This window comes from Corvus kubaryi, unplaced genomic scaffold (genome assembly GCF_017639235.1).
Source record: "Corvus kubaryi isolate FWS band 111438036 unplaced genomic scaffold, C.kubaryi_AGA036_p1.0 37385, whole genome shotgun sequence".
Lineage (NCBI taxonomy): Eukaryota > Metazoa > Chordata > Aves > Passeriformes > Corvidae > Corvus > Corvus kubaryi.
This window is the reverse complement of record NW_024581127.1, coordinates 19222594-19239072: the sequence shown is the minus strand read 5'-3', so window position 1 is coordinate 19239072 and position 16479 is coordinate 19222594. Positions and strand designations below refer to the sequence as shown.

Here is a 16479-nt window from a genome sequence, read left to right as displayed (position 1 = left end):
AGGTGAGTCGTAGAGACTGTGGATGGGTGTGAAGGCTGGGGCTTTTTCAAATTACTGCATGGGAGAAGAAACCAATATTTTGTGGGAAGGCCAAGAACTTCTGCTTTTCAGCACACTTGTGTGCACATTCAAAGCCTCTGCAACATAATGAAGAGCTTGGTAGTTTTTTGATTATTAAAATAATATTTGTCACTGTGTGAAGAATTTGATTTGATTTCGTCAAAGTGGGACTGAGTGCAATAGCTGAAAAAATGTCAAATGTTTAGGAACACTGTCAGCATAATTATTTCTGATTTTTTTCACAATTGCTTGCAAAAATATCATAGTAGAATCTGGAAGATTAATGTAAAAAGGCTGTTGAATTTGTTGAAAATGAGTGTTGAAAATGAGTGTTTGTTTCAAATGACCTGAGATTTATAGTTCTGCCTGTTTGGCATCCCAAATTTGGTGGCAGTTAAGATAAATATGTGAGTTTTAGAGTACTTGGAATACATGACAATAAAAATAAATAGGTGCTTATTCCTAAGTAGAACTGAGTTTTAGCTCAGCTGTAGTTGAAGTATTTATGCAGTGTTATTACAAACTTGCATAGTGAACTTTAGAGTATCAGTCTTGTCTCAATATTTTTATCTCTGTTTTTATATTTATCTATTTTTATGAATTTCACTGCTAACTATAAAATAAAATGACCAGAAAAATTGCCCTGTGGAATTGATGCAGTCTTCTGCCACTGGAGCAGGCGGATAGCAGCACATGGTGTTGTGTGACAATGTGTGGTGGTTGTCATGCTCCTGAGGACTACAGCGAGCTTCATTTTCTGACCATCGTGTAAAACTTAGTGTTCAGTTCTAATATGCTTCAACTGCTTGACTGTGGTTGCCAGGAATTTGCTGTGGTCAGATGTGCAACTGACAAAGAAATAATTTTTCAAAAAATATTTATTAGGTCTGTGATAGAAGGTGATTTCCTTGTAAATTGCTTAAAATGTATGGTCACAGTGAAGAAGAATGGGGGAAATATGATACCTTCCCTTTTCTTTTAAATACTATGATTTGCATGTTCTTCTTTTATTTCTTTCTTATTCCAACGCATTCTGTCCTAGTTAATGCTAAACTCTCACAGTCATTTGTTTTCTCATCTCTCATCCTGATAATATATTTCAACTAGTAATGAGTCCTACATTATTATGCCTTTAGTTCCTAGCTCTTCATCATAAATTTTGCCCTTCTCCTTACTTTTTTTAGTTTCTTTCCATAACTTATTTTCAAATGTTTCCCTTGCACTGAGTTTTGCCTTTTTTTTTTTTTTTTTTTTTGATCACTGAACCTTTAGGAGGGGCAAAAGAGCATTTTGTTTATGGTTGTCTTTTCTGCCCATATCTGATCTCAGGAGAGTCCAAAACAGAGACTGTGGGGCAAATCCTTGTCTCCAACAATGAAGATGTCCAAGTTGCACAACATTTTTAAAGGATTGAGACCTTTGCTGTTTACTGGTCAGATGTCTCTTAATTCCTTTTTCTTTCCAGAGGCTTAGAATTTATTCAGATACAGATGTCCCTGATCCCTTTCCTCTCTACCTTGTCTATATGGCAGGACCACTGTATCTATGATGTAGTAGTGGATGTTTTCAATATCGCTACAGCTGGAAGGCAGACTAGACATTTGCTCAGACATGAGCTGCTGTTGCAAGCCAGGGCAATATGCAGAGAATGCATTCCTTTGATCATGAGCATTTATGAGTTTTATCACTTTATTTGAAAAATGGTGGTAATGCATCCTGTTTAGAAGGTCTGTACTTCAGTGAAAAGTTGCCCATTAGTAGTGGGACATGGAAAAAAAACGTTTGTGACTCTTTATGGAGCAAAAGGCACTAGTGTTTCAAAATTTTACAGAGATTTTCATTTACATTTTCCATTTGCATTTGAAAAATTAAATATAAAAAGAAATTTAAAGTAATGTATGGGAAATAGTAAGAAATTGTGAGCTTTTAGAGACATTTGCAGCTGTAGTTCATAAAAGTTTAGGTCTCAGGCACATGTTAACAACAACAAGATGATGCTGCCTTTAAAAATAAGAACATATTTTTTATAATTAGAAGAAAAAGCATTAATGCAGGGTTAGAAGGATCTTTGAATGCTGATACTAGAAAATAAATTATCTCTTCCACTAGTAGATCAGTGTATCTGAAATACAAAATTGCTTCCACTGGGTGGCACTGCAAAACAAGGCATGACATACAAGCATATAGTATTTGATGCCACAAAATATGCTGGTGTAATTACTTTGCATATTTTGCAGTTTTTTAAAGTTGCTTTGGAGTATTCAGGAAAACATCTAAAAATGGAGGGGCTTTTTGGGGGTTGTTCCTCACCCTTTTTTTCTCTTTCTTTTTTTTTTTCACCCCAGTTCTGCTTCGTAGTGTTTGATGGCAGATGTAAGACTTCTCTATTCATTTAAAGTATAAGTTCCTTGATAGTGTTCTTTATTCAGAGGAGATTTTTTTTTTTTTTTTTTGCACTGGAGACTAATAATTGTAATAATAATCAGCTAGGGATCTTATTGTAACAGTTAACTATCTTCTGTTGATTATTATGGATTACTTTGTATTTAGTGCTTTTGCTTTCAAGTAAAGCATTGTGAGGAAAAATCTTTAACTATGTTTAAATTATTTTGAGTCAAATTACTCTTTGTAAGCATGGAACTAGAGATAAATACAATTCTAGAAAAGTAGTACAGTTTTCTTTGTACTAGTCCAAAATATCCCACCTAACTAGGGTTGTTGGGAAATAATATTGAAAACTGAGATTTAATTTATGCATTCTGTATATTTGCTTTCTTTTCTGGTATGAATGACAGTGTATGAATCCATGTTTCTGAGTTTTCTTGATGCAGGGGTATTTATCAGAAATTTGATAAAGACCACGTTGTTCTGTTGAATAGCTGCCATTAACTGCTGCTTCTTAATTGAACCCAAACAGACTAGTGAACCCATTGAGACTTGTGAATTAGTCTGACTCTCAAAAATCACATAAACAAAATAAAAAACCACCAAAACCCTCCAAATAAAAACCCTGAAACAAAACAAACCCAAACCAAACAACAACAAATCAGAAAAAAATCCTGACTGAACAACAAAATAAAAATGCATAAGAGTGTGTAACTGTGAGACTGAATAAGGTGATGATCTGATTGAAGTATTTCTTCTCCATTTATAGTAAGTTATCTTTCTCTGAATTTACTTTATTAAAAGTCTCCACTTCTTTTCTCTTTTGTCCTTTATTTTTTAGCACTCAGCTCTATTGGTTTTCTCTTTTTTTTTGAAGGACCATCAAGAAACCTTGAATCTTGAAGGCTGTAGAAGGGAAGGAATGAATTTCACCCTAGTATAGAATCTTCTATAAACTATCTAAGCACATGGTATGTCATAGCAGATGGCAACTGTGCACAAATTTCACTTGATCACAGTATGGGTTTCAATTAATGGCGAATAGAATGGGTTCTATAATTGCTTCATCTTGGCAGGGCTACACATATGTATGATACATTCTGAAAGCCATTGGTTCCCTCATTTGAAGTGTTTCATGACAAGACAGTACACATTTGTTAGATTTCCTGGTTTAAAACACCTATGAATTGTATAGTTTCTGACTTCTGTTTATGTGGAATTAATTACATATTCCAATAACACAAGGGATTTGGATCTCCTATTCCTGACTCCCTGTATTATTCAGGGCTTATCAGAACTACAGTCTAGAAAAATCAAGGATAGAGAATTCATGTTCTTCCAGATTTTATAAAGCTTATCACCTTACAATCAGCTAATCAATAGTTTATTGTTCCAAGAATTTTCTTGAAAAGTTATATACCTTTACTTTAGGAATAATCTGGTTTGGAGTATTTTTCCTGTTTGTTTAGTTACAGTTCTGACAGGAGCAACATAACTAGGGGAGTGGGGAGGAAGAAGTGGAGAAAGGAAGCCTTACCATTTTAGGGTTTTTGTGCTAAAAAATCTTTACATGTTTCTACATGTATATTCTAATTTCATAAGATCAGCTATACAGGAAGTAGATGGTAAGTGCTTGGTTTCACTGAAAATAATTATCCTGGATTATATTTGGTTTGGTCTTTAATTGTTTAGAAAATATTCATGTCATCTCTTGTTGTGTTGGGAAAAAATACCTCTGTGATAAAGCTTGGTTACACAAACAGCTTTAAAATGCATTTTCACAATATATTCTATTTTTTTTACAGTGTTATTTATGGTAAAATATTCTAATTAATTAAAGTAGGAATTGGAATGGGTAGCAGTCCTTGCCATTAAGACAGGTGTATATTCTTCTCACTCCTTTGTTGATATTCTAGCTTTTTTTGAAGGGCCATAGCTTGTGGAACAGTAATTTATTAAATGCAGAGGTACGGAAATCCCTCCTGTGTGGTGAATATGAATAATGATTTGATCTGGGTGGAATTAAAACTGCTGGTTTGCAAATATCAACAGTGATTAGGAGACTAATTGCTAATTATGCTGTCATTTTGCAAGTGTTTTGTATAGTATGACTGGATTTTTTATTAATCAGGCAGTATAGTCTTGCATAGTTTCCTAAAGCCACTTTTATGATAATGGCCAGTGTCTCTAATGGGGTCTGCTCTGAGCCATATAGTGACTCTCTGGTTGTTGAGTCTGTGATAGCTGTGCAGAGGCACTGATGGCACTCCCAAGTGAACTGGTTTTTGCAGAATTGGTGTTCTGACAGAGTAAATGACTTCTGCTGCAGTAGGGTTTAAGTGGATGCTAAAGAAGAATAAGAAATCTGAGTGCTGCTGCACAGAGTTTTGAATGGCCCCTGTTTGGGGAGGGATGGAAGTGAAATACTGGAAATAGATTTGCTCTGTTTCTGAGCAGAAAAGGGGAGAAAGTAGAAGTTGAAAGATTAGGGACTAAAATAACTGTGAACTGCTGCTATGAGAAGGATTAGCCTTGAGGTGCTTTTCCCATACTCTGGGCTTGAGTGCTAATCATCATGAACTGACAGAGTTTACTTGTAACTTTCTAAAGGATTTTTCTTGTGTGAAGTTCAAGGTAAGTTCCCTGTAGGAAAGCTAAGAATCCTGGGTTGCCTGTACTGGAGAATGAAATGGAATTCTGGTCTATCCGAGACTATGTACAGAAGGATGGATGAGACCTCTGCTAATGTATTTTGAGATGTTTGGTCTACAGCTGCTTCATCTCTGTATAAATACGGAATAGAAGAAAAAAGCTGCACCTAATTTAAGTAAAAACCTGGTTAGTCTTTGACAGATAATCCAGTTCTGATTACTGGTAGCTGAGTAGATGTCTTCTATTTGGAAAAGTCTTGCTCAAGTGGATGAGTGTAGGTAGTATGCTTCTTGCCTTGAAGAAGGTACTATTCAACTGAACAGCCATTCTTTGCAGCCTCTTTCAATTAGAAAAACTTAGTCTGAAATTTTGATGATATCTTGGACATTTCTGAAAATTTCAGCCTTAATGAGAGTGCTAAAATCATGGCGGGGGGTTGTTGTTTGTTTGCTTTTGATTTTTGTTGTTGTTTTGTTTTGTGCTTTTGTTTCTGTTTTTTTTTTTTTGTAATTATTGTGAACTAATTCTGCTTTGTAGTGTTTTAATCTTTTGCCTTTCAAGTGTTGATAGATTAGTTAAAAATTTAAGACTATGAAATCCATGTAGTTATATGGAGTATTTCTTTTGGCTGCTGTTTTCCTAGAGTTACTACAGAGCAGACTTTTTTCCCCTTACTGTAATGCAAAGTAGGTTTGATATTGCTGTTGCATGTGTGTAGATGTGTGTTTCATCTTGTGAGGGTTATTGGTAAGCTGGACCTCAGCTCATGCTGGTGAGAGACAGGGTGGAGGTGTATTGGGTTTGCATGGCAGGGTTTTGGTGGCAGGGGGCTACAAGGGGTGGCTTCTGTGGGAAGCTGCTGGAAGCTTCCCCCATGTCTGACAGAGCCAATCCCAGCTGGCTCCGAGATGGACCAGACGCTGGCCGAGGCTGAGCCCATCAGCCATGGAGGTAGCATCTCTGAGGTAATATATTGGAGAATGGTAAAAAGTTGCTGTACCAGAACTGCAGCCAGAGAGAGGAGTGAGACTGTGTGAGAGAAACCACTCTGCAGATACCAAGGTCAGTGAGGAAGGAGCGGAAGGAGGTGCTCCTGGTGCCAGAGCAGAGAGTCCCCTGCAGCCTGTGGTGAAGAGCATGGTGAGACAGGTTGTTCCCCTGCAGCCCATGGAGGTCCATGGGGGAGCAGAGATCCACCTGCAGCCTGTGAAGGACCCCATGCCGGAGCAGGTGGATGCACCTGACTGAAGCTGTGGTGGCATGGAAAGCCCAGGCTGGAGCAGGTTCCTGGTAGCACCTGTGAATTCCTGGGGAGAGGAGTCCACACCGGAACAGGTTTGCTGGCAAGACTTGTGACCGCGTTGGGCACCCCCCCGGTGCAGTCTTTCCTGAAGGACTGTGACCTGTGGGAGGGAGCCACTCTGGAGCAGTTTGTGAAGAACTGCAGCCTGTGGGAAGGACTCATCTTAGAGAAGCTCGTGAAGGATTGTCTCCTGTGGAAAGAGCTCCATACTGGAGCAGGGGAAGAGAATGAGGAGGAAGGAGAAGCAGAGCGGTGTGATGAACTGATCTCAACTCCATTCCTGTCTCCTGTGCCACTGGAAGGGGGAGGAGGGAGAGACCAGTGGGAGTGAAGTTGAACCCAGGAAGAAGGGAGGGTTGGAGGGGAATGTGTTTTAAGATTTGGTTTTACTTCTCATTACCCTAGTCTGATTGGCAGTAAATTAAACTAATTTCCCCAGGTTGAGTCTGCTTTGCCTGTGACAGTAATCAGTGAGCGATGTCTCCCTGTGCTCATCTTCCCTCATGAGCCTTATGTTTTCTCTCCCCTGTCCAGCTGAGGAGGGAAGTGATAGAGTAGCTGTAGTGAGCATCTGGCATTCAGCCAAGGCGAACCACCGCAATAGGCCACTGTAAATGGTAAGAGTGATGTCATAATCAAAGCAAATGGCTGCAGTGGCCTTTAGGGCAGATGACTTGCTTTCCAAGCTTATAGTGAAATTTTAAACTATGTATACATAATATATTTTTCTTCAAATAAAGCATACCTATGGAATGAAAATGGAAGAAATGTTTTTATATTATTAGTTTGAATTTTAAATTACTAAATTGTAAATACATAATTGTTAAAATAGTCTTTTTCTTCTCCCTCCAGCTGTAGCAGAAGTGCAGCTTCGTGATGATCAATATACCCTTGACCACATGCGTGCTTTTGGCATGTATAATTATCTTCACCTTGACTCCTGGTACCAGGATAATGTCTACTATGTTGATCAGTTTGGAAGGATTATGAATCTGTCAGTGACTCTGGTAAGAATAAAGTTTTTTTTTTAAAACATTGAATTTGAAAAGATAGGGGCAGATGAGATAGAAAATATTGCAAGTAGGGTCCAAATGCAAAAACTGAGGGAAGCTATTGCCAGGAAGACAGGTTGGTCAACAAAAATGCATTTCACCAGGAAGAATGAAGGGATTTCAAGTGAGGTTTCTGACTTCTTTGTGTTAATAATATTGATTAGTGTTGCAGTAGTGTGTGGCATCCACCCTTAAGGGGACAGGAGTACCCAGGATTTGAAGATGCTCGTGGTCAAAAGGAGCAACAAAAGCCAGAGGGTTCACAAAAGCTTTCAGAGTTTTTTAGTGAGTTACACACTTGGCATGGAAATTGGAATGTTAGCCCCTGACCTCCTAGTATAAACACACAGCAGTGGGCTGATGGGATGTCCAGGGTCCTGGAGATGCTGCCTGGGCTTGGTGGGAGTACCTGTTTATGGGTCGGTTTCTCCGCTTGGAAAATAGGTGACTCCCTTTCTATACAGGTTAGTTATCATGTGCAGTTTGTTCTTCCAGACCTTTCTGGAAATGGGTTGGAGGGCTTAGAGGGGTCTCTGGTGGTCTTGATCTCCCTGCTGCAGTCCATGTCCACATGCACTTCTCCACATTATTTCTACATGTGTGCTGGACTGTGCTGTGCTTATCTCTAGGAGCCAGAACAAGGGTGTTTGTCCCAGAAAAGTGCTGTCCTACCTCTGTATGGCCGCTGTCTCCAGCCACATCCTGTTCTTTCTCACAGTGTGTTATTACCAACAATACTTGGTTGAGTCCACAACCTATGGCTATCACTGTTGGAGACATACTCATTAGCTCCTTTTCTTTTAGGCTTCTATATAGTGTTACATCTGCTTCTATTCTGGGGAAGATGGACATGATGACAAGCTGAGGAAAAGGGAAGATGCTTTTCTAGTTGCTGTCTCTTTCTCCCTGACATTCTTGATGTTTGTTTGCTACCTTGAGAACCCAATCATTGTATATATGTTAGAATTAGAAATGCTTAATCTAGACATCATTTGTTGGATGCAAAAAGATGCTGGTGGCCCTGAGGAAACTCAAAATAGTGTAAGCAAGCTAGGCCAAGTCAGAAATTTCTGCTTTTATACTGGTGGTCCTAAGTAGTCAAAATTTGTATTTCTTTTGAGCCATTTTAGTGCATGGATGCTTTAGTTTCCTTTACAAAACTATACTTCATTTCAGAGGGGAAAGGACACCCCTATGGACACCATGTTTCTAGCACATACAATTGTAGTGCTTGGGCATTAATGAAGAAAAGACTGTGTGGAAAGGAATACCCGTTGTCATGCTACCAGAGAATTTGACTTGTAACCCTGTGAAAACACAGGGCAATGTGTGAGTTTGTGAGAGCATGTGGCTTAGTCTGTGCAAGGGGACAGAAATTACTAGGTCAGGACAAAACTAAGAAAAATTCTGAAGTTGTGGTTTTAGATTTTCAGGAAATATATAGGTTTCCACAGGATGATAGGCTGGGAAGTGAAGCTGCAAAATAGTTCATTTGCTATTCATAGTATATAGCAGTTAGAGCCTTTGGCAGACTCTTAGTGTGACAAAATAATCTTCTAGGACTTTTTCCAAAACTTCTGAGATCATCTGGATTCCTAGTAGAAACATCTAAAAGAAAGCCTTCTGTTAATAGTGGCTTGTCACAATCTCATTTTTTGTTTTATCCTTGAGGTTGATTAACTTTGGCTTGCTGCTGGATGCCCACCCAGACACTCTCTCACTCCCCATATTCAACAAGATGGGGAGAAAAGAAGAGAAAAGCTTGTGGATGAGGCTAAAACCAGGGAGATCACTTACCGATTACCATGATGGGCAAAGCAGACTTGACTTTGGGGAAAGTTATTTAATTTACTGCCAGTTAGAACTAGTGTAGGATGGTAAGACAGAAGGTCACACGAAGCTTGTACCAGGAACTTGCTCCATTGTGTGCTTTTGCATGGCCAAAGGTGTGGATATCTGTCCTCTGTGGGTTTCAGGGGGATAACCTGCTTTTCCATGGTCTTCTCCAAGGGCTGCAGGCAGACTTCTGTTCCACACCACTGCCTTAGCTGACAAGCTCAACTATCTCTGATGGCAAGCCAGTGCAGCTGGCTGGAAATGGCTGTATGTGCACAGGGCAGCCCTCACTGAGGCCAACCCTGCAGGTCTCTTCTGCCTGCACAACACAGACACTCAACAATAAAGGGATACCCTGCCTTTATTAGGAGGGCACTATGTGTGTAAATTTATTTCTTAGCAGATACAGGATTTTACAACAGGCCATAAATTGACCTAAGAAATATTCTTCCTTAGGACCTATTTCAAGATAATGGCACTTGATTAATATCTGGTCACAACTTTTGGTTCCACCTGAAGTGGGAAATAAAACTGATTGTACTGGGAAATAAATAGGCACCATCTTGTGTCCTAATACATGATACTGTGCTGTTATACAAAGGAAACGTGCTTACATATGTATAAAAAGCGTGTTCAGAAACATCAACAAGGTGTCTCATTACAAATGTGCCTGGCCATATATTAGTCAAATGTATATTAAAAATAGGATTGTTTTTGGCTAAGAACAGCTTACAATTAAAATTAATGTCAGTCTTCTTTAAAACAGAAGATGGAACAGGTTAATGTGTTCATCCTAAAATCAGAGTGAAAGAACACAGGCTTTCTAACACATCATTATTTCTAATTCTGTTTCTTATTTTGGTTGCAACTTTGATTCTAATATGACAGTGTGTTGGTTATCCAAATATCATGAATTATCCCTGCAACTTAGGTGTTTAAAAAGATGCCATCTATGAAGGAAAAGAAGTGCATATAACACCTTTCCACTTGCTCAAAATCACACATAATTGAAAAAAGAAAACTGATCAACACAAGCAGTTCTTCTGTATTGAGGGATGAGTATTGAGGTGGGCTTTTTATACCAGGTTGAGGAAATTGTTACTATAACTTGGCTAAAAATACTGTATAATAGCTTTAACATTCTCCTATTACAGCTGTTGGACATTTTCATTCAATATGTCAGCAGCAATCGATACTTTGCTTTGAACACCCAATGGGTAGAGTAGTGACGGGATTACCAAGTTGGGGTTTTTTAGGTCATTTTTTTGCATCTGACTCAACTTTGTTGATTGCTTGGTGTTTGTAGTATTCAAATGTAGCTGGAAAACATTCAAAGTTTTCTCCTTTAGCAGTTGGACTTGGTTTCTTGACCTTAAGCTCTTCTTGCAAAGACAACTTTGTTTCTTTTTATGCTCAAATAATCAAATTGAAAAATTGTGCCAATAGGAACTCTTCTGACATGTAATTAAAATCCTTAATGGTGTATATATTTTCATATTTTTAATTTCCAGTAAGAATTATCTATGGAATACCGTTTCTGTAACTTGGTTAACTTCAATTCAGAACAACTGTTAGTGGCACCAGACACAAAGTGGGAATTGTATTTGAAACAAGTCAGAATAAGGAAGCAGATAGAGAACAACAAAATCTTTCAGTGTTCTGTTTCAGGGTTTAAAATACTTGTCTCTTTGTTATTCAGAATGCTGGGTAAGGACTTTTTTTGCAGTTAGAGAGATGTGTCAAATGCCTAGGTATTTTGATTTTTCATAAAAACAAAATCTTGTATTTGTTACTGCTACTTTGTGGGAATTGCCTGCCATATGACTTGCAACTTCATTTTTTCCTTTCTTTTTTTATTCCTTTATTCCTTTCTCATTCCCTGTTACTTCCTTGAAAAATTAATTTTTATTTTAAATTTTTTATAAAATATCTCATGTTTGTACAGTATTGTTGTTTAACCCCAGCTGACAACTTAAGTACAATGCAGCTGATTGCTTACTGCCCCTCCTCCATCCCCAGTAGGATGGGAAAGAGAACCAGAAAAAGGTAAAACCCATGGGTTGAGATACGAACAGTTTAACAATTTATATAAAGTAAAATTAATTAATAATAACAACAAAAATAATGATGATAATGAAAAGAGAGAGAAATAAAATAAGGAAAACCAAGTGATGGACAATGCAGTTGCTCACCAGCGCTGACCAATGCCCAGATCATTGCTGCCTGAGCAGTGCCGAGTTATTTTAGCCAGTTCTTGCTGGTATAATACATGACTACAGACTCTCACCATCCCCTCACACTTCTAAAGCAGGGAGTTACTATTACCTCAGTTAACCACCTGGTGAACAGAGAAACAGCAAGTCAAAAAGCTAATCTGACACAAGGGGTTTGAGGGCAGGTTTTGTTTCATCTTCAAGGAAGTCGATCCTTTTCATTGTCAGAGTGAGGTTAGAGACTGTTCTAATAAATGCCTAAAGTTAAATTAGTGAACAGAAAAGTTGTGAATGAGATTATTTCCTTTCTTGCCTATTGAAAGAAAGCCTTTGTAATAAAGATTATTTTTCATTTTTTCAGGAGATTGAGTTCTGAAATTCCTGCTCAATGCTGATAAATCTGATGTGAGCTTTAGAAGATTAAGTAGTTGATAATTTTTTATTTTAATTGCATCCAAAACTATTTGAAGCTTACTGTTAAGATTCACTTGAAGGCTGACAAAAGTGTGGTCTTCTGTAATGTTGTATAGTATACCCCTCTAAGTCCCTGTTAAGAGGAATGATGCTTCTTCTTTCCATGATAAGATACACAGGATTTTGACTTTTTTTTCCTAGGCTCAGTAGTCATTACTAGTTACAATGGAAAGCTTTTCTACTTTCTTTGTAGAAAAAAGCCATGCCTTTCCGTAAAATCTAAGAATTAAATAAAATATGAGGAAGCCAAAATTCTATGTATCTAGTGTTTGAGTGATATTTGTTTGGGTTGTGGGTTTGGTTTATTTGGGTTTTTTCCTTTTAATTCTTTCATTCTCGCCTTGTGAATGTGTTACAAATTAGCAGAATAGTCCAAGGGGTGTAGTGATACAACTGAATCTATAAACTGACCCTGAATGCTTCTAATAATTAAAAATCAAATTTGCCATTTGCCAAAATATTTTCCATTGCAGGTTTCATAACCTTCCTGTAGCACACAGTAATCTCTAATACGAATTTAAGTAGGCCCAAAAGGCAAGCAGGCTATCTGTTTGTTATCTGGTCTTTTTTTGCTGTTGGTTATTAAAATGGTACTTACCCAAATCAAATTTCTCTTGCTTACCTTTGAACATATGTTAAATGCATATCTGATTTTACTAACATCTGGAAAATATGAAAGATTTGAAATCCCCTCGAAGGCGGGATTCTCAATAAATGAGGCCACTGCACGCTTTGCACGCACGGCGTGCTCTTTCTGTCTTGTATACACGTGCCCAGGTGCAAAGGACTCTCTTGGAGATGGTCCTTTGTATGTATATTTTTGACTGCCTTATTTCACAGAGCAGAATGAGTAAGTTTCTTTTGCTAAAAGCGGAGTATTCCCCCCAGGCTACTGATTGTTTGGGTGAAAATAGAGGGACAGAGGATGTTCAAATGATTTGTGGCTGAATATTCAGGGACTGTAATGAGACACAGTTTTAATCTGGTATGTTTTCACTGATATTTCTTAGTCTCATGCCTTATTACATTAAGAATGGGCCTGAGACTAAGAAACATTTTGGGTGTCACAGAATCAATAATTACTTGTGTCCCACCCAGGTTTTCAATACAAATGTATGCTTCTGTTTGTGCTTCCTTTTACATACTTGTCGATATCTTTAAAAGTGTCCCTGTAATATTATTCAAATTTTGTTTTTCTATTTTTACAAATATATTTCTTCTTAAATATATTTTCATTTTAGTGACAGTAATGCTGACTTTTAGTAATGAGGGAAGAATTTCTCTCTTGTTAAACAGAGGTTTCTGATATGTGGACCTTCAAAAATAATTGTAGATCAACTGACTGGAAATGAGCCTAGTAAAATAAAACAAAAAATAGTTATTTGTCTCTGTAACTGTTTTTTATGTTCTCAACGTGGTCTATTTGTTGTTGGATTAAGAAGATAGATTGGGTTTGAAAAGGGATGATCTCTAAAGGTCAGTCAGGCACCTTTTTTTTCAGAGATGATTTTATTTGTTCAAATATGTGTAGGTACACTAGCTTGTAAAATACCTATGATACCATTGTATCTAATTTTGTTTCATATATGATACACATATATATAAAACTCTGTGAGATTAGGGGAAAGGACCATAACTTCCTGAGAAATATTCCTCTAAGATACAGAAAAGAAACAACAGGAATTACTTTTCTTTATCATTACTGGAAGACCTCTTTGAAGACCACAAATCAGATCCTGAAGTCTATGAATTATAATATTTTAAATTATATTTTTTGTGTCCTGTGTTTATTTTAGAATCACAGAACAGCCCAGATGAAGGGATCTCAAAAGATCATACAGTCCAAGCTTTCATGGCAAAAGGAGCCTAGATGAGGTTGTCTAGCACTCTGTCCAGTTGTGTCTTGAAAACCTCCAGTGATGGAGATTCTGCCATGTCCCTGGGGAGGTTGTTCCAGTCATTGATTGTTCTCATTGAAAAATTTCTCTTATGTCTAGATGAAACCTCTCCTAATGCAACTTTTAGCTGTTGTCCCTTGTCTTCTCTATGCAACTTCTTGTGAAGAGAGAGCCTCTGGTCTCTTTGTAGCTGCCCTGAAGTACTGTGATGAGGTCTTCCCTGACTCTTCTCCAGGGAGATGAGGCCTAACTCCTTCAATCTTCTCACATAGGGCAAATTCTCCAGCCATTTGATGGTGTTCATGGCTGTCCTTTGCACCTTTTCCAATTTGTCCATGTCTTCTTTCAGTTGTGGACACATTACTCCAGGTGGGGCCTGACAAGCACTGGGTAGAGTGGGATGATCACACCTCTTTTCTAGTGAAACTTCTGCAGATGCAGCGCAGGATCCAATTTGCCTTTGGTGCTGCAGCATTGCACTTCTGACTCATGGTCAGCTTGTTGTCCCTGTTGCCCTTAGGTCCTTTTCAGCAAGGCTGGTCCCTGCCACACAGATCCTGGCCTATTCTGAGCTCTCAGGTTATGCCATTCCAGGTGCAGGACCATGCTTGTCCTTGCTTATTTTCCCAGCATTCTTGCTGCCCTACTCTTCCAGGCTCTCTGTTGCAGATGGCTTTTCCTTGTAGGTACACGTCTACCTCATCACTTAGTTTAGTGCCATCAACAAATGTGGTGAGGGTGCTTTCAATCCCATCACCCAGGTAACTTACGAAGATGTTCAGTGTGTGGGGCCTGGTATCAATCCCTGAGGGACCCCACTTGTGACAAACTTCCAGCCCATTTTATTTAACAGCTTCTTACTTCAGTTGAAAAGCTTCAAACTATTAAGTTCCATTTTGGTTATTTAAAAGATCACAGAGATGTGACTCTGATGTCGCTGAATCTGCGGTTTGCATCTTATATTTTTCTGTAAGAATAATTTGTTTGTGCTCTTAATACTACAGCCTGATCTACTTCATAAGTAGCTGATCAAACTGTATTGCTGAGAAAGCATGTCCTGACTGCTTTTTAAACTGTGATGCCAAATTCTTTTCAAAGCATAAAGATTTTGTTAGGGCTTTTTTTTTTTTACCTAACAAGCCTCTTGGGTATTCAGAGATTACTTCAACACAAAAAATGGAGGTAAATCTTAGTCCTAAGCAGGCAGCAGCATTGCTGACATTCCATGAGCCAAATAATGAACAGAAAGTCACAAAGCCTTATTCAGCAAAGAGCTGTATGTGAGAGTGAAGGCAGAAGATAAAGAATAATCCATAAAAGATATGCTGGAAGACATGTCGCTGTACTTAATGAAAACAGTCGGAAATCCAGTTTTCAGCATGAAAGCAGTTTTTTTCTGTTAGAATTAGCAGGAAATTAAGAACACAAAACAGAACTAAAGCAGACTTATGAGAACAATTACTAGAAATACAGATGGAATTGGTAATCTAACATCCATTTTGCACTGTTATTGAATCAAGCTGATTTGTGTAAAGTTAACAGAGCAGGAAATAATGGATTTTTTTTTTTTTGTAAAATGTAGTGGTATGCATAATTTTTTAAAAATCCATATGTCTTGATTGTTCACTGAAGAATTACATAATCTGTGCAATTTGTTCACCATAGTGTCTCTGTTTATTCTGGTCAAAAGCTATCTGTAGTTCAGATAAATCTTAAAAAAGATTGCAGTGTGGCACTGCAACAGGATGCTAAATAAACTTGTCTTGACATGTAGTAGAATCATAGAATTGTTAAGGTTGAAAAAGCCTCTTAGGATCATTGAGTCAAATCAGTCACCCAGCACTGCTAAGTCCATCACTGAACTGTGTCCCTAAATGTCATATCCACACATCTTTGAAATTTATTCAGGGATGCCCCCAACTACCCTGGGCAGCTTGTTCCAGGGCTGTTTCCTTTTGGTAAGGAAATTTTTCCTAATATCATCTAAACCTCCCCTGGAGCAACTTGAGGTAATTTCCTCTTGTCCTGTCACTTGAGAAGAGACCAACCTTCACCTGGCTACAACCTCTTTTCAGGTAGTTGTAGAGAACCGTAAGGTCCCCCCGAGACTCCTTTTCTCCAGGCAAAACAACCCCAGCTCCCGCAGCTGCTCTGCTCCTTCATAGGACTTGTGCTCCAGACCCTTCCCCAGCTCCATTGCCCTTCTCTGGACACACTTCAGCCCCTCAGTGTGTTTCTTGTAGTGAGGGGCCCAAACCTGAACCCAGAATTTGAGGTGCAGCCTCACCAGTGCCCAGTACGGGGGGACAATCACTTCTCTAATCTTGCTGACCACACTATTTCTGATACGGGCCAGGATGCCATTGGCCTTCTTGGCCACCTGGGCACACGCTGGCTCATGTTCAGCTACTGTTGACCAGCACTCGTAGTCCTTTCCCACTGGGCAGCTTTCCAGCCACTCTGCCCTCAGCCTGGAGTGCTGCATGGGGTGGTTGTGACCCAAGGGCAGGGCCCAGCACTTTTTCTTATTGAACCTCATACAATTGACCTTGGCCCATTGATCCAGCCTGCCCAGATCCCTCTGCAGAGCCTTCCTGCCCTCCAGC

At 38.6% G+C, this 16479-nt stretch overlaps 1 protein-coding gene across 2 annotated transcripts in view; it reads left to right on the top strand.

Annotated features, from left to right (window-relative positions):
• NUDCD1 (NudC domain containing 1) overlaps positions 1-16479 on the top strand; it is a 42909-nt gene that overhangs the window by 3011 nt on the left and 23419 nt on the right. Inside the window, exons 1-2 of one of the 2 annotated variants that reach the window (XM_042035908.1) lie at positions 3323-3416; positions 7253-7407. In XM_042035908.1, the coding sequence (XP_041891842.1) occupies positions 7300-7407 (108 nt within the window). In that variant the 5' untranslated portion in view covers positions 3323-3416; positions 7253-7299. Of the gene's footprint in view, positions 1-3322; positions 3417-7252; positions 7408-16479 lie in introns of those variants that run through there. The other variant, XM_042035907.1, reaches the window with a different exon arrangement.